We start from the raw sequence: 19,808 nt of genomic DNA on the forward strand, positions 1-19,808 counted from the left end.
CACAGAGGACAGAAGCTCCATATCGTCACCAACTGTGGGTTTAAATAAGGACATATCAGAAATAAACCTTGTAAAAAAACAAAAAAAACGTGGAGAATAAGAGAGACAGTAAAAGGGAGACAGACCAGATGGCCGACAGGACAGCATGTCAACATTGGCGTGACTAATGGGTTAAATTATAACTAAATGAGTCTTCAGGTCTTTCTGTACCTGCACACCTGAACCTTTATGATGCTGCTGGTAGAGATACCACATACTGCATACTGAGGTAGCATCGCAAGTCCAACATCTAACAGTTCTGACACGTGAAATATACTTATGTCTGTCATCATGTATCTAACACTTTATTAAAAGACCAAGTGGCAAAGATGTGATTTTTATACCTTATTTTTACTAAACAAACTGTAATATGTGATCAGATTAGAGCTACAAGTAAGTAAGTTGACAAAATGTCCTTCAAATGTATCATTAACTGACCCCTAATAAAATTATTATTACTATTATTTCATACAATTGTTTTTGACTGTAGGGGGCACTAGTGGCTCTGTGAGGTTGTTCTGAGGCACAGCTGCGCTTTAAGATAAATGCTAATGCCAGCATGCTAACACGCCTACAATTATTGTTAACATGCTGCTGTCTATTATTTAATTTTATTATTTAACATGTTCACCAGTGGGTTTTTTTTTAACATGTTAGCATGTGTACATTTGCTTATTAGCCAAATAATGAGGGTGATGTCAGTAGTTTTACTGGTTTTATTTGGCCTCAAACTATTGTAAATGAAAAGTTAAGGGTACAGACATTAACATTAATCCATGTCAATGTCTGTACCTGAATTTAATGTTAATTTGTTCTCCACCAGTATGTCAACATAAGGTCACAGGATCAAAGAAATCAGGATTCTTTCTCTGGGGAGAATGAATGTCTGTAACATATTATAGCAATCCATCACGTAGGTGTTGAGATATTTCAGTCTGGAAAAAGTGGTTGATCGACTCTCTCCGAGTCTCTTCTTTAATCAAAGAGTGTGGAAATGTGTGGCCAGGTTTCCGGCAGAGCAGCTTCTCTGCACCGTGCCTGTTTCCTGCCCACAGGGTTAGGGTTGATGCCCAGACATCTGTTCCTGTGGACAGACACAGAAAAACACTGGCACAGGCACAGTTAATCTCTGCTACAGGCCTGCTATTACTTAATTAAACAATCTCATATCCATAGATTACATAGAACTCTATGGATGGAAAGTTGGTAATATGTAGGCAGTGTTTGAAAAGTAATAACTGAATAAGAAAACCTGAGGAAGAAAGTCTCAGACAAAGCACAACAGCTACTGGAGAGAGCCTTTATTGGGCATTTTCTGCATCAAATCCTTAAAAAAAAACATCAATTAAAAACATATCTATAACTTTTTATCCCTTGACCTGTAAGGTTAGAATAAGTTCATATAAAAAGAACAAATTATATTATTAGGAATAATAGAAATTTGGATATATAGGTTAAAAAAACAATGACCCACATCCGTTCTCTTAATAAATATATACACAATAAGTACTAAGATACAAAAAGAGGGATCGTATAGATCCTTTTTTTTTCTTCCAGTGGATATATACAACAATATTTCCATTTTAAAAAGGTGTTTTATCAGTTAGTATGTATTATATACTATAGTTATGGCAATAAAGGAGAATTTCTTTTCTGAATGTGTCTGAACCTAAACATCATATTGCACTTCCAGAACAGCCTCCGTGGACTGTGCTAGACATTCATTGACCTATTTCATCAACATTCAGAAAACTGCTCTACATGAGAAGGGTAGCTGTGTTTTAGCATTATCATCAATATATTTAGCAACTATTTAATACTTACAAAGAGGCCGTTATTTAAATTGATCTGAGGAAAAAACACCTTTTCACTCAACAAACAACATGTATTTTATGCTTCAAAAAAAAAAAAAAAAGTACAACAAACATTTACATTAGTCTACTCTAATTGTATGATGGTTGAAGAAGGCTTTACACACTAAATACTGCCATGTTGTTTGGTATTAATACACTGAACCACTTGGGGCTCTGTCAACAATTTGCTGTCTTCATTTTATGTGCTAAATACCCAACTTTAAAGGATTGTAATCATCAGTGCTATGGCTTTAGGAAGGGAGCTGTTTCTCCTCATAAAATTCAAACATATGAGAAACACTGCTGCTTGCAAAGCATGAGGTATAGCAGCACCACAAACACTCTGCACAACAATGTACAAAAGCAGGCACTAATATTTGAGGTGCAACTCACTGAATACAAAGTAAAGGTGTCAGCAATCAAACCCGTCCTCACTTGTTGATTCTTATGCACAAAAAAAGGTTTTAAAATGAATAAAAATTCATAACTTACATATCTAATCAACGTTGCAGTCTATTAAGAGCTGTACCTTGTATAAAACACCTCTTGTGGGACTTTTAAAATCTGTTTGACATTAATACAGAACAAAGACAACATGATTTAAGCTTCGGATCGAGTCCATAATCACTGCATAGCTGGACATGTAAACCACTAATTGTCCTCCATCACTCCTTTCTGACAGTGACGTCGCCTCCTCCAGTCCAATCAGATTTCAGTGAGGGTGAGTTTGTACATGCCGCCCAACTCCTCCATGGTGATCTGGAAGGTGTCTTCGTTGGAGTAGTGTTTGATGATGTTGTCATCCATGTGGACTAGAATCCTATTATAAGACAGATACCGGTGTTAGAGATAGATAGATAGACAGACAGACAGATAGATAGATGGATGGATGGATAGATAGATAGATAGATAGATAGATAGATAGATAGATAGATAGATAGATAGATAGATAGATAGATAGATAGATAGATAGATAGATAGATAGATAGATAGATAGATAGATAGATAGATGCTTTGAATTACAGCAGCAGCGAGTTTAATTGCTAATGCTCAGTTAACTCACAAATTATTTTAGTTTCATTTGGGGTTCATGTGAAAACACATCTGTACTGTGTTTGACCTCCCTGTAACAGGGATGTGACATAAATCAGCCAATCTTGAATTTGGGAAAGCCAAAGGTTTGATTGATACTCTCACTATTTGTATTTAGAAGGAGACCTTGAGGTGAAAGCAAGGAGGAATTTCACAAAGTTTCAAACATAGTGTAGTGTAGGAGGATGTCACTGACTCAAACTCACCCTTTCTTGCACTTCTTATAGACCTTTCCAACCTTATCCAAGGGTAAATCATACTTCTCTGAAATCTGGTTGAGAAAAAATACAAGTCAATGTTAAATTATTGAGCAAACTCTATTGTCCGTCTCCATAATTACTGTACATGACCCTTCACTCCCATCCCACACACCCTTTCTCTATCTCTCCTCCCCAATCCACTCGTTCTTATTCTTCCCAACATGAACTGCGATACTAGTCATTACCAGTACAATGAAGTGTAAGAGCCATTATGTGACAGTAAAATATGTTCTTGTGACATTTATGTTTTGATATTATTCAAATGTATAAAACTGTCATTGTTTATATTGAATAGTGGACTATACTAAGGTTATGTTTCTAGTTTTAACTCATAAGACTATAGTTTGTTGTAGTTTACAATAGTTTTAGTGCGCATGTGCAAAAAGAAAGAAAGGAGAGCATGGAGTCCGTTATTAGTAGTTAATATTTAAATGAACCCTCACACATCCCTGCCTCCTTAAATTGTGATTACGTTGAGTTTCCACAAGAAGGCTGAATGAATTCTATGGCCAAGGTAAAACAACTTACAGCTTCCACCAGGCCTTTCAGTGTGGGATTCTTCAGCATGAGGGCGTCAAACACCTCCTCTGTCTCCTTGCGCACGTACAGCAGGACTGTGTGGAGAAAAGAGGGAGAATAGACGGGAAGGCGTCAAAGCAAAGCACGTATGTTCGTGGATTGGACACAAACCCAAAATCTTGCCTCAGACGAAAGTCACTGGCAGACGTTAAAGCGTGTATTTGCGTCAGACCGAACAGCTCAACTGCTGGTTTGGTTCATGTTTGTGGGTTTGTGGCTTTACAGTGTCCCCGATCACGATTTCGAAGGAGTGAAGCTCAAGCACATGCACACATATGTTTAATCCATTAGTAAATTTGCAGATATGATGTATAACGCTGCAGACCATTTTAACTAAATACTCCCCCTGCCTGACTACAAGGGCACTAATCCAGACTCAGAGAAGTGGCACCAGACCCAGACAAAGCACACCTAGAAAGCAGACTCATATCATACATGGTTGTAAAGAGCCACACATACAAACGGAAGGACGGACACTCCTCTCATTCACTTTTCTCAAAATAGATCATGCTCTAAATAGATATTCTCGTATTGTTTTCCAACGTATTGCAAGAACTTGTGCTAATTTATGGCCTCTGAATACAGGAAATACTCTTCAAGTGAGCTTCTATTTAAAGTCAGAACTGTGCAGAGGAGTTTTCAATAGTTTATGTAATCTGTTTATGGAGCAAAACCAAAAATAACAGACGTGAAACAGTATGGTCTTATAATGCTACAGTATACTGTATATGGCCACATCTTTGCTTTGCTCATTGTGGTCTGGAGCTGCCATGTTAGAGACAGACGTCATTTGAAGGAGGCTGTTCAACACATGATTGGCAGTTCTCTCTTTCAGATGTCAACATGATCCCCTTCCAAACCACCACAAGGCTGCCAATTGTCTAACTGGAAAAACACAACAGCTGCTGTGGAAAGATATAAAACGTCACCTAAACCTTTAACCGAATTTAGTTTATGTTGGAGTAAATTTAAAGTGACTAATCCGCCTTATAGTGTTACATGAGTTGTGAGCCAGTTCAGAGACTATTAGCCATTCCTGATGGGGTGAAAGTATCCAGTATTTCACAAACAAAGCAAGAATCTTGCTTAACAGGAGCAGTGTTTCTTAGAATCCTTTAAAACCTCACTGCAGGTGTATTCATGAAACTGGTTTTAAAAGGTCAATGCAAAGCCCAACTTTTTAAAACTTTCCTCTTCTAACTATAACACATATATTTATTAGCATTTAATAACATACTTTACTATTAAATAATGCTTTTTGTAGGCCAGTGAACGGGATATAGGGTAAAGGGCACAGGCTTGTTTGCATGCGTGTGTGTGTGGCACGTAGTGATCAGTGGTATTTGGTTGGGTCAGTGGAGGCCTCGGGCACGTGTGTGTGTTTTGAAAGACCTGGAATGAGAGAAAGTGTGTGTGTGTGTGTGTGTGTGTGTGTGTGTGTGTGTGTGTGTCTGTTTGCTGCATGCATGCACACACTGCTTTAACTCCTAAGAAGAGCATCAATCAAGGATCTGATCAGCATGCAGACAGTCACATTTATTACCTTTCTTTGGTTCCTCCACTCTCGGCATCTTGTTTGGGGGTGAAGCAAACTCCTCATCACTGAAAGGTAATCTCTTCGTGCCTGAGCTGCAGTGGACACAAACACACAAATCACTGCTTAAATGCCCTTAACAACCGGCTAACAGGCTATAAAACACACGAGCACAAAGCCCACAGACATTTCCTAGAAACCACAACCCCGTATGCCTTTTACTGCGAAGGGTTCCAAAGGTTGTCTCGGTTCAAAACTACTAAAAAGTGAGTGAGAAAAGATCAGATGTGAAACTCACCTTTCCTCTCCTTCTTCTGTTGAGTAAGGCTGCAGAAGAAACAGAAATGGAGAAATTAATTAATATGATAAAAGTTAAACCGACCATAAATGGTATCACTGATGACTTGGAATTGCGAACAGTATCAGCTACAGACATATCAGAATTGGGAACCTCAATATTTATGGCCATAACCCACATTAAATATGATTTTAATGTATATCCTGCAAAAAAAGATGTGTTGCTTCTGTAGTTACAACTCTGCATGTTGGATGTTCAATCAGTCAACCAGGTCAAAGGCAAAGTCAACAGCCAAGTCCAAAAGCTTTCCTTTGTTGACCCATTTATTTTTCCTTCATTACTGAGAAATGAGCTTGGTCAACAGAAACAGCTACTCAGCTGTCTACTTTTATTTGTGGAGCAAAGCTTGTACAGTTACAGCTAGAGAAACAGTGATCAAAGTGCAGGTCTTAACTCTGATAGGCTGTCACATAACAGGGGTCACAAGGTCATTTATATGATGTTTTTGAGATTTGACATATTGATCTGATCAGTTTATCTATTAAATACAAAGGGGCGTTTATTTATTTTAAGTCTGCTGCTCTGCATATCAGTTGCTATTACATCATCTTTTTTAATCGAAGCGATTCAGTTTTATTTCAATAGCTGTTTTCAAACACGCAATTCAAAGTGCTTAAGTTGATAGAAAAGCACAATAAAAAACTAAATAAAATGAATTAAAATAGAATGAACCACCGATCACTACGTGCAACACACACACGCATGCAAACAAGCCTGTGCCCTTTACCCTACATCCCGTTCACTGGCCTACAAATAGCATTATTCAATAGTAAAGTATGTTAATAAATGCTAATAAAGATATGTGTTATAGTTAGAAGAGGAAAGTGTTAAAAAGTTGGATTAAATAGAATACAAATAATAATAATAATAGACCAGAAATACAGTTAGTAAGTAAATAAGATCAAAGTTGCTGAGTGGAGGCTGTCATTACAGAGTGCATAAAACCCCTTCAACCAATTAATAATTTTAAATAATACATGAGTTCAATAAAAAATAAGTTATACTTCTAATTGTTGGAAAAGTTGCTTTTTTGTAGCCTTTTGCCCTGTGACTGTATTGATCGCAGGCGTTGCTGTTAATAGAAATTCTATTCTGAGCCGGTAGGTAAACCCTGAGTTTATCAGAAACTGATAGCAGTTCAGTCAGGTTCAATGTCATCGGCAGCACCAAAAATAACCTCTGGGGCCTCCCTCAGCCTCTCTGGTAGCAAAGTAAACTCCGTGAGAATGAGAGAAGGGGAGAAAGAGTGCTTTTTTGTTAGCTGGAACTGCTCATACTTTGACCAGCAGGGGGCACTCAAAGATCATTTGTAGTCAAATTTCTCAAAACTTCTCTCGCAGAGTGATTTGTCTCATTGTACATGTCACGTAAAATATGAAAAAAAGTGTATGGAAAACCCAAAAGACCCCCCAAAAAAATAACATCAGGCGTACATGCAGACACAGCTCTGTAAGTGTGAAGTGTTCGTCCTGACTAGAAGAAGCAAAGTTCAGTCACAGAGAAGAGGGCTGCTGCTGGTCAGCACTGATAAAAACCTGACAAACTGCACGTATGCTTAAAGATCCTCCAGAGACATGTATTAAAACATGTACAAGAAGTGCGCCTGGAACAATAATGTGTGTCTAATATTTTGTTTTCTGCAAAATAAGTCTAATTTCCATGCAAATGTTATTCATTTCTAAAGTTTTGCTGGATGTCTCCTGCTTCCCTGTAAAGTCCTTTCTCAGTGTTTGTACACTGGTAGCTTCAAGTTCATCACACTTGTAAGTTTAATATTGGACCAGGATTCAGGGGCGGATGTAGAAAAATACTCATGGGATGGCAAGAGGGTGGAATGGAGACTTTAAGTGGTTACAGAAATATATATTACATATATCAATATTTGATTGGAAAGGCCCCAAAATTAAGGCACATTAGTAAAGTATTAAATAGAAATATCTAAAGGTGGCATTAAAAATCTGTTAATTGTTTTATTAGTAAATCTTCAGACATTTTTCCAATATATATCTTTTTTAATTGACCTTAAGCCTATCACTTAATCTAAAATGTGGCCATTAGATCATTAAATGATGTGTTAATTTCAGTTTTTTAACACATTATCTTTAAATAAATGAAAAACTGGGATGGCAAGAAATTTTTTTTGCCACATCTCTCTAAATCTACCTTTTTTTTATAAGGAAGCATACGAGCACATTAAACAGGGAGCACAGGGTAATATTTTCTGAACCACCCGGGTTTGTTTTGAGTCACTGGTAAATGATTCATCCTGTGAGTAAGCAGTCTGAAATACAGCCATCAGTATGTAAGACTCCTATCAGAGCTGGAAACTAGAACTCTCTGTTCCTGCCAACTAGCAGGCAAGCAGGTCACCTCGACCCAGCTGGCTGATGAGTGGGTGGAAGCTGAAATCAACAAACTGTTTATGGACCACCTAAGATGCTATGCAGGCTACATGAATGCAGCAAAAGCGATGTTCATGGTCAGAAAAAACAGCACTAAACAGCACTGATGGTATTAAGAGTTGTGTGTGTCGGTGATGGGGCACTCACGTGGCGCTGGAAGGTAGAGAAGTGGATGTCAGGGATGAAAAGGACCGGCTGGGTCTCAAAATCGTTCATCATCTTAAAGATGGTCACGTCGTTGCGTTTCTGGAGGACGGGCACTTTGACGTCCACAACTGGGAGGAAAAAGACACAACAGGGAGCAGTTCAATAAGAAGGACATCTTCAGAGTCCTTAAATCTGCATTTATTTATGTTTTTATGACCACTTGGGGGCAGTAAAGGAGGACTGAATTATCATCATCTTGAATGAAATGAGCTATCACTATACACTTAAACTCAGGGATTAGGTACAGTAGTTTCAGCCCCCTGCTTATACATATTATACAAGTACTGAACTCACAGGCCAGACCCGGGTTGAGCTCGGCGACCTTCCCTTTCCGGCGGGACTGCTTCCTCTCCTCGTCTCGGATCTTCCTCTCAGCCCCCTTGTCACAGAAGACTTTGATCTGGCAGTAGGCGCGGTGGATGGGCTTGTTGCTGCGGTTGTTGTAGCTGTAGGTGTCGATCTGCAGGTTCAGAGGAAGACCCTTCACACCTTTCTGAGAGGAGAAGTCAGTGCTCAGACAGTTGACAGAGATGAAGATCTGCGGGGAGAGAGGACAGGAGGGAGAATACAGGGTGGATGAGACAAAGAAGCTGGAAAAAGTTGTGTTTTAAGTCCAGTGTCACCCGTACAAAGTTGGAGGAATTAAACATAAAAGGTTTGTCAACAGTAATTTTAGTGATAATATAACAGTTTAATAGCTGTTTCTAAAACGTTGACCAACGAAAGAAACTAAGGTTTTCACTTTACATCACTGTGAAACACTGGAGGCCTTAGGTTGCTTCATTCAGTGTTCTGTGTCACCCTCTATTGGTCAACTCCAGTAATCACAGGCACATATTTTGTTTACTGTAGAGATGCTCATTTGTCCTCCCGGGGCTTGTATTCAAAACAGGTTATCATTGTGTCAACAAAACACACTATCCTAACAGAGTGTTTGGAAACACATAGAGAGAATAATAGAGATAATCCAAGAGGCAGATATCACTGATAATATAAATATTATTAAGGACTGTATACCATTAGTCTGCATGGGGGGGGGAGTATAATTTCCACATTAAAATCCCTAAAAAGACATTTACTCCTTCTACCTTATTTAAAAACCCAGAATCTCTGAATTATGTTCATTTCTAAAGTTTTCCTGCTGGACACAAGATGTCTATTCCTTCACTGTAAAGTCTATTCTCAGTGTGTGTGCTCTGGTGGCTTCAAGTTTCTACATCACATCTGTATAAGTTGCAAACTGGACCTGGACTGACTATTAAACTATTAGTGATGTCAGAAATCAGAGAAACATCTTACTAGTGTCAAACTCTGCAAATACATCATTCTGCACAATGAAGCTCAAACATCCAACTGTGGGAACAAGAAGAGCAACATATTTCTGAGTGGAGGGGGACTTTAAAAGACAAATATATATATGTATATATTTGAGAATGTATTTGTGCATTTATTCCTAAATACAGTCAATTTACCTTCTGTTCATCTGCAAATACATTGTTTTATTTATAGTAACTTTATTTATATATTAGACAATTAAAAACTGAATTTGTGTGTATAAAGAGCGTTATTTTACAACGTTGAAGTTTCATAAGAATATTATTTAGATTATCACTAAATGTTTGTAAATTTTTAAAGAACCTGTTTCATTTTTCTTATATTTTGGGTTTCTGGCAGCTTTATACTTTGTTCAAATGATAGTTCATTAAGAAGGATGCCATGCATGAGGGGTTAAACTTATGCACATACTGTTTCACATAGAGCAGAAAAGAAAAAAAAAATCATTGCCATCAAACACCAGTAAAAAAAGCCCCCGAGCAGGTAAACATAAGGGAGTGGCTGCCTTTTGCAAATACACTGCAAATACAGATATACTGGAGTGACCCCCCCAGGGACAAGCCTCCCACACACACACACACACACACACACATACACCTTTATCTGTTGTTAAACAGATTGATGAGATCAATCATCATTGATGAGATGCTCAAACAATGTGACAGGGCGGTGCTTCCAAAAATACACATGCAGTGAAGTAATGCGCACACACAAGGATGAACATCCTATAGACACAGGCCTCGAGCCATGAGACAGTTAGACCCACATCCTGGTGTGTGTGTGTGTGTGTGTGTGTGTGTGTGTGTGTGAGGCTTGTGCATGTGGCTTTATTTATGTTAAGTGTAGCCTACAGTTAGCAAGGCGTTGGAGAGCCGCCATGTTGTCCTTTTGTCTGTTTGTTAACCTGTGAGTCGTCCTCCATCTCAGGCTGACAGTGGACCGGTGCCAGAGGATGACATGAGGGCCAACAACCAAAACATAAAAATCAAGTGTCACGAGCTCCTCCTTTCTGTCACCTCTCCACCTGTTGAACTGGATTTTATTTGTTAACCGTCCAATCCAGTCCCCGTCCCCCCTGCTGAGTTTCCTCATTCCTACACTCTTTGTTGCTCCTGTCTGCTGTGCGGAAATACTTTAACACATAGCATCACAATAGGGGTGACAGGCAGGTTGGACCAGTCAAGAATGTATATGCAGAGAGCGGGAAGATTAATACACACACCTCCACGTCTCTACGTAACAAGACCAAACACAAGAGGAGGTGACAGCATCCTAACCCTTCCATTTAAGCCCCTATTTTCTTTAACGACTGTTTTGGAGGATCACAATGAACAAAGTGGCTGATGATCACCGACAAAGGGGTGTCAACACCTGAAACCTTCATTCTGGTCTGCGGCAAAAACCACACGGGAGCTTAGAAAGGAGGAGTTGTCTATTTTTGGCTTAAGTGTGTGGATGTGAAAAGTTCAAGGCTCATATTAAGAGTTCAAGAAAAGGAAGTATATGAAAACCTTGGATCACCAGTGATCCTGTGGACTAAACACTGTTATTGTTCTTACGTGAACACAGAAGAGGCAAACAGCAGCTTTTGAACAAGCACGTCTAATTTTGTTGTGCGTGCGTACGCGTTTCTAGTATTCTCTTACTTTGGCCTCCTCATTGGTGTCCCAGGTGAAGGAAATGGCGTTATAGGAAATCTCCTCGATGTTGCCAATGGTGTTGAAGCTCTCCTTGTAGTCAGCTGTGACAATAAGCAAGAGTTTAGTGATGTAAAAAGAGCAAAATATCAGAAGTGTGAAATGCCATCAGAAACAAATCAACTCTCAAGAAAACGTAAATGTATTCTCATATCGCACTGAGATTTTAAAGGCTGCAGAAATAATCCATAGCCAGCCAAACTGAACTGTCACAACCAAATAACACACCTTTTCCTTAGTTACCGCTAAGCTTCCCTTTCAACCTCCCACTTACCTGTGCAGACACGGGACGATTACTCAGCCTAATCCACGGTAAAACCAAGGATGACTCATTATGGCTCTTTAAAATCTCTAAGACATTACACTAAAGTTTATGTGACCCCTTATTGCTGCACTCTTGTTCTGCCAAATTTTACATATATATATATATATATTATATAATTGACAAGACTTCTTACCAATGTCCAGACACCTCTGTTTGGCAGTGTGCTGTCTGGAGTGCCAGTACTTCCAGTGTTTCAGCTGATCATCTCGGCACTTCTCCTCTCCAAACACCACCATCACGACACTCTGGCGACGGGTTAACACACACAGCGACAACTTTAATAAGCTGCGATGATATTCAGCATGTGATTGCTGTTAATATTCCCAAGTCGTTGCTTGTTTCAGGTTTTATTTTTGTCTTTTGTTCTTACCCTGACTTTGGTGATGGGTTGCTGCATGCCTTTGTTGTCAACCTCCCTGAGGGTGATAGGGTAAAACTGGCCCTTGTTCAGGTACGTCATCGTCCCGTCGCCTGTCTTCTGACGCAGAGACTTGGAAGCCTCAAGTGTGTACTCAAAATTATTCCTAAAGTACAGACAGATAGTGGCAGAATTAGGTAAACATCAAGAAAAAGCATTTATTTTCCCTAAAACTGCAATAACACCATGCAAAAACTTGTTGAAGCATGATGCGGCACGCTTCATTTGGCTAAATCGTGACCTAAAATCAGCGTGTTGTCAGATAACGCCCGTGTGTGCAGATTCTTGTCTTTCACACAGAGGGGGAGTCCAGTGTCTCCCCTGTGACTACGATGAATGAGGCCATTCTGCAGTGTTGTGTCAAAAGCTGAATGGCGGTGGAAGTCGGACGATGGGCCGGCGGCAGCGCGACTTACCCCGGCATGGGGTCAAAGTGAGGGTACTCGTCAGGCGTCATGGAGGCCATACGTAACTGGAGATCCCCTGGGAAGGAAAACACCTGCAGCACACAAAGAAAACAGATAAAGTGTGAAGTGAGACACAGCAAAGAGCGGATATATTTAACAGCTACTTTGCTTTGATATTAAATGATTCATTTTAAAAGCTGCTTCCTATAATTTACCAGAGAAATAATACGTTTTTTAACTCAGTGCCACTCAGGGATTTCCACCACTTTGTGTAGGTTTCATTAATTTTGTCCTCCCCTTCATCCCCATTTCTTTTAGTTCAAATAGCTCTTCCCTAATGTTGCTAACCCCCCCACTCCCTCCTGTACAAGGGTTTTGTTGGGTTACTCTTTTCTAAGGTAATTCCCCTCCAGGTTAAATAGAGAAAGAGGACAGAGAAAGAGCTTTGGCTATTGTAGGAGAAAAGTACAGCACTTTATTGTGTTGGTGAGACAATGGCATAATAACACACTGGCCGCTATTTTGGCATGTTCAAATAAAACCAGGGAAGGCTGAGCCCACCGCTGGCTCCGTGGGATCAGGTGAATATCCTATTGTGTGATGGCAGAGATCTGAGAGAGGAGAGGAGAGGAAAGCGAAGGAGAGGAGGAGGAGGTGAGCAGGGGGGTTGTAGGGAGAGCATTAGCAGAGTTTAGAAAGAGGGGGGATCGAAACACTCACCTCCTGGGAACCATCCTTGTAACTCTCAGAGAAGGTGGAGTCGGGGGGCGTGCGGGACTGGGTGCTGGGGCTGAACTGGACCGTGTTGTGGGTAAGCTGGCGGTCAAAGACGCCCACATGCCCGTCGGTTTCGGTGCAGTTGTTTGGGATGGTCACTGAGAAGCCATGGCTTGGCACTTCTGTCTTGACGGGGGGGTAGTTTGGCACGGCGGCGATGGAAACTGTGACTGTTGTGTCTGAAAATACAAAATCAAGAAAACTGACAATGAAGATTTTCTGTTTTAAAAGCAGCTCCTGTCTGTTTGTGTTTTTGAATGTAATCTGACCTGGTGAGGGAAACTGGGATCTCTTGTCCTGGGCCAACTGGAGAATATTGAAGGGCCCCTTAAGGACCTGGATCCTGCTCTCCATACCAGCCTCATGATGTGGACCTATGGGGTGTCCGGCCTGGATCTGGTGTCTGCAGCAAAGATAAACAGCACATGTGTCGTATTAGTGTTATCTGAGAATCATGATGGGATTCATCTTTAAAGCTCCACTGTATCTTCTCTCATTTATATCGTATAACTACAGTACAGGAGTGCCATTAGGCAAAAGTAACTCTTTCACATACCCTGACATAAGGACATTTTCTGTTTTGTGTTTCACTGTTGCACAACAAATTGCCCTTTGGGGACAACTAAAGTGACTGATTGATTACCCTTAGCTAACCAATACGCACACACTTATTAAATTTACTGCATTTAAAAGGAATCAAACAAATGTCAGCTGAACTCTTTTACTCTCCATGGAAATTTTAAAGCTTTATCTTTTACTTTATGACTTGGTTGTGTGAAAATACAAATCTCAGTGAAATTACCTGATTAAATAAACTCAGTATAAACTCTTGAACCTTGTGTTTTAACTTCAACTGAGGAAGAAATCTAGTGGGTTAGACTCTTAAACTGTGTTCAAGCTAAAAAAAAAGGCTGTTTTTGACCTTTTGGGGAATCAGGTTTTAAATAGATTTCAATAAATGAGCTATACTGCGTTCAGATCCCTCGTCCATGCAAATGCACACACAAAATTCAGAACGTGAACAAGCTTGAATCCCTTCCTGCCATGGTCCCCCTCCGCTATGCTTTTATTTTTAAAGGGGGTGGTATTGGGTGAGGGCTGCTGCTTACCTTTTGTTGGGATCCACATCACAGACCAGTGCTTCTGGCTTGCTCTGGGGTATTGTTCTCTTTTCCCTGGGCACCTGTATGGGAGGGTAAACACAGCCGCTCAGCGTCTGACCACATCACATCCAACAACCAGGGTCATCCCGCTGTCTATATGTGCAACTAGATCAGTTACATGACATACGCTCTGCCTCACAGATGTTGCTTAATGGTTGTATGTCAGTATGGGGAAGGATCATGTGGGTAAAAGCCTGGAAGGATTTGGTAAGTAATCCCCTGACATGAGGTTCTGCACTTTTGATTCATGCTAAAAGAGCTCACAGCGTTGGGAGAACTTTTCCCAGTGTGGTCAAGAAAAGGACTTTCTTCTGTACCTTATAGTAGTCGTAGAGGAGGCCCAGAGCTGCGGCGCTGTCCTCGTCTCCATTTATGCTCATCATGGCCTTCGTGGCAGCGGTCAGCGGGTTCTCCAGAAAGGATTTCCAGGCTTCGTCTTCTGTGGTGAAGGAGCGACGCTGGCCGCCATAGCCCGGCTCGTTCTGGAGAACCAGGACCGCACGCTTACTGCAGGAAGACAAGAAGTCCATAAGTTACTGTGTATGAACCAGTTATAAAGGCTAATGTTTATTTTAATGCAGAACTTATGTGATGGCCTTTCAAACTCTTTTTCACTTGACACTTGAAAAAAAGCAACAAATGAAGAACTGGACCTCACTTATAAAGGTTTAAAAGAGCAGATATCGACTCTAGGATTAACAAGCTGCTCCTCAAGTGTGACTTCACATAGCCAAGACCTACAATCACGGCCTACGCCATGTAGATGCTCTTTATCTCGAGACCAGTTGTTCAGGCTTTTCAGTGATTGTGCAACAAATCTCAGCCATCGAACCACCGAGGTGTCTCGAGAAAAAGATGCTCTACAGGTTCGTCCAGTGTGACGACTCGGGTTCAGGCATCACTCATTGGTTGAGAGGGAAACCGCAAGTGACGCATCCGACCCGGCTACATTCCTGCATTCAGTTTGTTTTTGTAAGAGAACCTGTTTGTGAAAAATATATTTTTATGCACAGTCACCAGCTCCTCTTCCTCTTCCATCTTGTGAGGCCTCGAGAGTCGTTGCTTTGTAAACAGGACTGAGTTGGACCAATAAGAATACACCAGCTTGTATTTCTATGCGTGTCATCTGCTTGTAGTGGTTTTAATATGTTGATTTAAGCTTTAATGAAGCCTTAAGGTTAAAAGGGAATGATGGTCAACACACGGGAGAAAATACAGAACATTTGAAGGATGAACTTGTCTTTTTACAGTAACTTTTAATGTTTGCTCAGCTTATATTTATTCAAACGTGTGACTAGAACAAAGTAAAGTCATTAGTCAGGCTCTTGTCATTAAAGTTTCATCTAGATAATTAGCGTTCCTTCCCAAACTTTGGAAACTACACACCCCTGTAACACATCTTCAATCACCCTGCCCACCAAATCCATCCACTGATTTTCTGCCACAACAAAGTAATTATGACAAAGTGTAAACGGACTGGTTCAGTTTCCACGCTGAGTATCTACAACAAATACAGCTTTTTTCCTCTCAATGGTCAGAGCAAAGTGATAATTAGTAATCCTATATCTAATTGTGCTGTTCATAAAAGGCAACCTGATAAGATCCATTATTTACCCGGCAATAAAACTCTAAAGAAATGTAATCCATTAATAAAACAAAAAAAAAAAAAAAAAACACAAAGGTTTTTAAGATAGACTAAAATTAAATTTCACATCTTCACAGCATGAATCCACAGACATCTGTCACTTTTAATGTACAAGAACATTAAAAAAAAACATCTTTCTGTATTCATTCTGTATTTTCTGTATTAGAGAAGTGTGCATGCAGTCTAATTTTAACATTTGAGTCGTGTAGAGTAAAAATATAACCTCATATAGCCCTGTTGCTTGCTTACATTGTCTGTGTAAGTAGTCTGGCCAACGCCTAGCAGGTGTACAATTTCACTCCCCTCAAAAAGTCTCCTTGTCGCTGCCCTCTTACAGAATATCTGCTGAGCATTTACACCAGCATTAAAATTATCATTATTATTATTATTATTTTGCAACATTTCATTTTAGTGAAGCTGTTGATGTCAAAACTTTGCAATAAAACCACCATCAGCTCCCTGCTCCACGTTCACTGCTGAACAAACATCATTTAGACTATCCACATAAATGTTGCTTAAAGCAAATTCAAACACTAAACCGCCCATCGCTTCTATCACGGGAGAGTTTTTTATTCTAGCAGGCGCCTCCGCTCGCACGACAGGTGGAGATACACCTGTACAGGCTTGAACATGACAGGTGAACGCAGCGGAGTTACACCATGGGAAACTATGAGACATGAGGCAACCAGGCTTTAAGAGTTAACTTACCCTTGAAAAAGAAGCTATAATAATAATCCTTAAATTAATGCTTGGATGTTTGACAAATAATCAAAATAGGTTTTTTTTATTTGCAGCTGCAGGTTAGAGCTGGACTTCAATGTGAGCTCAGGTTTTTATTAATCCTTCTGTGCCATGAACTCAAAAAAATAAAATAAAAAAGTGCATAAAAACAGTGTAAAAGTCCACAAAATATTAAGAGCCAGTATGGTTGTGCAGGTTAAAGGTGGAGAGTGAGGACTTACTTGTCATGCTCCTGTGACATCTCGGTCGGTCGAACTGGACTTTCTAGTTGGTACTGAAAATCCGATCCGTCTTCTTTACCGTGTTAAAACTGCGCCGCTAACGCTGGATGAGGGCCGCGGCAACAAACAAGGTGTCCCCTACCGAGAGAACGGGTTTTGTCGGCTTTTCTCGCTTTTTTTGGGGCAATGCTTAGAAACTGAGGCCGGTTTTACCTGTGACAGCACCGCGGATTGGATTACAGGTGGACGGGAGGGCGGGGCCGCGCTGTCAATAACCCGCTCCGAGGCTGTGATTGGCTCAGCTTGGTGGCCTACCTGGAGGTGTGGACGGACTCACGGTGACCCAGTGGAAGAACAGGGTTTGATAGCTGTGATTTTATCATGTTGGATTTGTAATTGGCGACAAAAATATAGGCACATGCTTAAATGCTTGATTCTTTTATAAAAACTAAAAAAAAAAAAAAAAAAAAAAAAAAAGTTGATTAAAAGTTAAAAATAAATTAAAAAAGAGGGTTGAAGGAATAAAAGGGTTAAGAATTAAGGACACAGAAGCATTATAATGAATTACAATATGATAAGGCAGTGGAGACAATCTAATTTATTTACACAATCCTGTGGTTGGGTGCAAATTTAAGGATGAGAGGATCAAGGTAGAGCTTCTTTTAGGCATGATCTGCAGTTTCAGCCTGCATGGGAAGTAATGGTGATACTAGTATACAAATGTAAAATCTTTATAACTCATAATGTGGAACTCATTATGAGCAATCATTTTTGGGTGATAAGGACAGAGATTCAGTTTATAATAACAGACAAAGGAGTTGTTTTTTAAAAGGAGGTGTTCTGTCTTAAAACAATAGTTTCACTTGCTGTAATCATTCTTCCTGTTCACATTGGCTGGCCACCATGAAATCCCTCTCTAACATGTATCCAATGTAAAAAAAACTCCTTGTTCTGTGAAATATCTATAAACTAAAGTTTATATAAAGCTAAAGTGAGTCTGAGATACAGCCGCTTTAATATAAACTCCAAGTTTATATTAAAATTGTGAATCTTTCCTTTAATGTGGATTGATTATGTCATGGGCGATACTAGGGTATCAAATATGGAACTTTCTGACCAAGAAAGATTTATAGTGTTTGTGGTTGACTTTATAGTGAGATCATTAAAATTAATCATTAGGAATAAATATAGATCTGTAATTGCATGACAGCAGAGCAAACAATCCTACCTCTCCTGATGAAGATCCTGTGATATGGTTGAGAGTTTTCCACTAAATGGACCTTGATGATTGATGTTCTATACAAATAACATGTTGGAGAATCACTTTTATGAAAAACTATTGGGTATATTTAAAAAGAAAAGGTTAATACTAATAGCCCAGGGGTCTGTCTGTGTACAGTTTTAAGAATTTAGTGAGCCTGAAAGTTATAAGATAAGATGCAGTACTTAAAAGTAAATAAAGTACATCAGACAAAATGCGGGGGGACAATTTCCACCATATGTGAGTCTGTCAGTTTCCATCTGTTACATAACCCTTTCTCGTACTATATGAAGAAATACTCCAGCCTGTTACTGGATGATGACACAGAGAGTTGTTTACATTCTTCCAGAGGGCAGATTACCATCAGCCTGTATAGGCTGGTAAGGGCGAAGAAAAAATGTGTCCTAATACTAAAAGAAACATATGTGAAAGTTAAATGCTAATGTCTTAACGGTTAATCTACAGCATCCTGCAGCAAGAAGCACCAAACAAGAGCAAGTTAATCTCAATGGGGCGTCATGAATGGGGAGTTTGGCATAAAAAATGAAAACAAATGTTTTAACATTAAACTCTACTCTGACATACTGTATCTGCATTGCTGCTACTCTTTTTTACAATCCTTTACAAATGGCTGATTGTGATGAAGTAAACATAAATGTACAATTAAACCTTAAAAGCACAACATGAAAAGAAACTCCCTGAGCGAAAACAAACAGCTTTGTTAGAGACTGGGGGGGCTTAAAAGATGCTATCAGCAATATTCAAAGTTTCTCCCATCACACACACACACTGATACAGAAACTAACAGTAATTCCCCCTCCCCCCTCACTCTCTCTCTCTCTCTCTCTTTCTGTCACACAGACACAACCTCCTGCTCCTGGATCCTGGTTTGCTGTTTATTTATCCCAGAGGAAGGACACCTGCTTCTCCTGGAGCTTGTTTGTGTTTGTACTGAGGACATGGGATAATACAGTGTGTGTGTGTGTTTGAGGGGAGGCTGGGAATATGTGCTCGGGCTGCTGATGGTGGGTCTCATTAGATGCTGACTTGACAAAGAGCAGAGAGGACAAACCATTCGGGAGAAAACAGACAAAAGAAAAAGAGTACGGATCAAAGCATGGGATCAAACCTGAGATAAGACCTCTTGGGAAAGATTCAGTACATTTGGAGAGATGAGAATGAGTAAAGTACTGATACAACAATGAAAACAAATACTCCATTAAAAACGTACATAGGTTAAAGTTCAAAAAGGGTAACATTTTATATACTTTATATCTCTTATCTCATCTCAGTCGTATTTATTCTTTCTGTAAATAGGTGTGAAGTCTTAAATACAAATTTGAGGTTGACACAGTGACAATAAAGTTCTTAAATATTCAGTCTGCAGAAAACAAGCCCCCTGTGACTGTTTTATTATGACATTATTAGGCTGATTGTTATTATTGATGCAACAATGACCACGTAGCATTTTACTGCTGTAGTCGGTCAGGGTGG

General features: G+C 39.8%; 1 protein-coding gene across 2 annotated transcripts; it reads right to left on the minus strand.

Moving 5' to 3' along the window:
* Positions 1-1,325: 1,325 nt before the first annotated feature.
* On the minus strand, positions 1,326-17,235 carry grhl1 (grainyhead-like transcription factor 1). 2 transcript variants are annotated; one of them, XM_051391024.1, is made up of 16 exons: positions 17,054-17,235; positions 14,764-14,953; positions 14,393-14,466; positions 13,553-13,686; positions 13,227-13,462; positions 12,516-12,598; positions 12,052-12,205; positions 11,815-11,926; positions 11,306-11,400; positions 8,619-8,862; positions 8,265-8,392; positions 5,656-5,684; positions 5,367-5,452; positions 3,773-3,858; positions 3,191-3,255; positions 1,326-2,712 (listed from the first exon to the last, which is right to left on the minus strand). In XM_051391024.1, the coding sequence occupies exons 1-16, from the start codon at positions 17,071-17,073 to the stop codon at positions 2,598-2,600; spliced, it is 1,851 nt and encodes a 616-aa protein (XP_051246984.1). In that variant the 5' UTR covers positions 17,074-17,235; the 3' UTR covers positions 1,326-2,597. The 2 variants fall into 2 exon arrangements, with proteins under 2 accessions (XP_051246984.1, XP_051246985.1); XM_051391025.1 differs by lacking the exon at positions 17,054-17,235 and adding an exon at positions 16,800-17,027.
* Between the last annotated feature and the right edge of the window lie 2,573 nt (positions 17,236-19,808).

The sequence above is a fragment of the Dicentrarchus labrax genome, unplaced genomic scaffold (genome assembly GCF_905237075.1).
Source record: "Dicentrarchus labrax unplaced genomic scaffold, dlabrax2021, whole genome shotgun sequence".
NCBI classification, from domain to species: Eukaryota; Metazoa; Chordata; class Actinopteri; family Moronidae; genus Dicentrarchus; species Dicentrarchus labrax.

Bases quoted from the DNA above. Each gene is read 5' to 3' on its own strand.
- grhl1 (XM_051391024.1), bottom strand. From the start codon at position 17,073: ATGTCACAGGAGCATGACAA. The intron at 11,401-11,814 runs GTAAGAAGTCTT...TTATTGTCACAG, and splicing joins ACAGAGGTGTCTGGACATTG to CTGACTACAAGGAGAGCTTC. The intron at 3,859-5,366 runs GTAATAAATGTG...TTCTCCACACAG, and splicing joins AGTGGAGGAACCAAAGAAAG to TCCTGCTGTACGTGCGCAAG.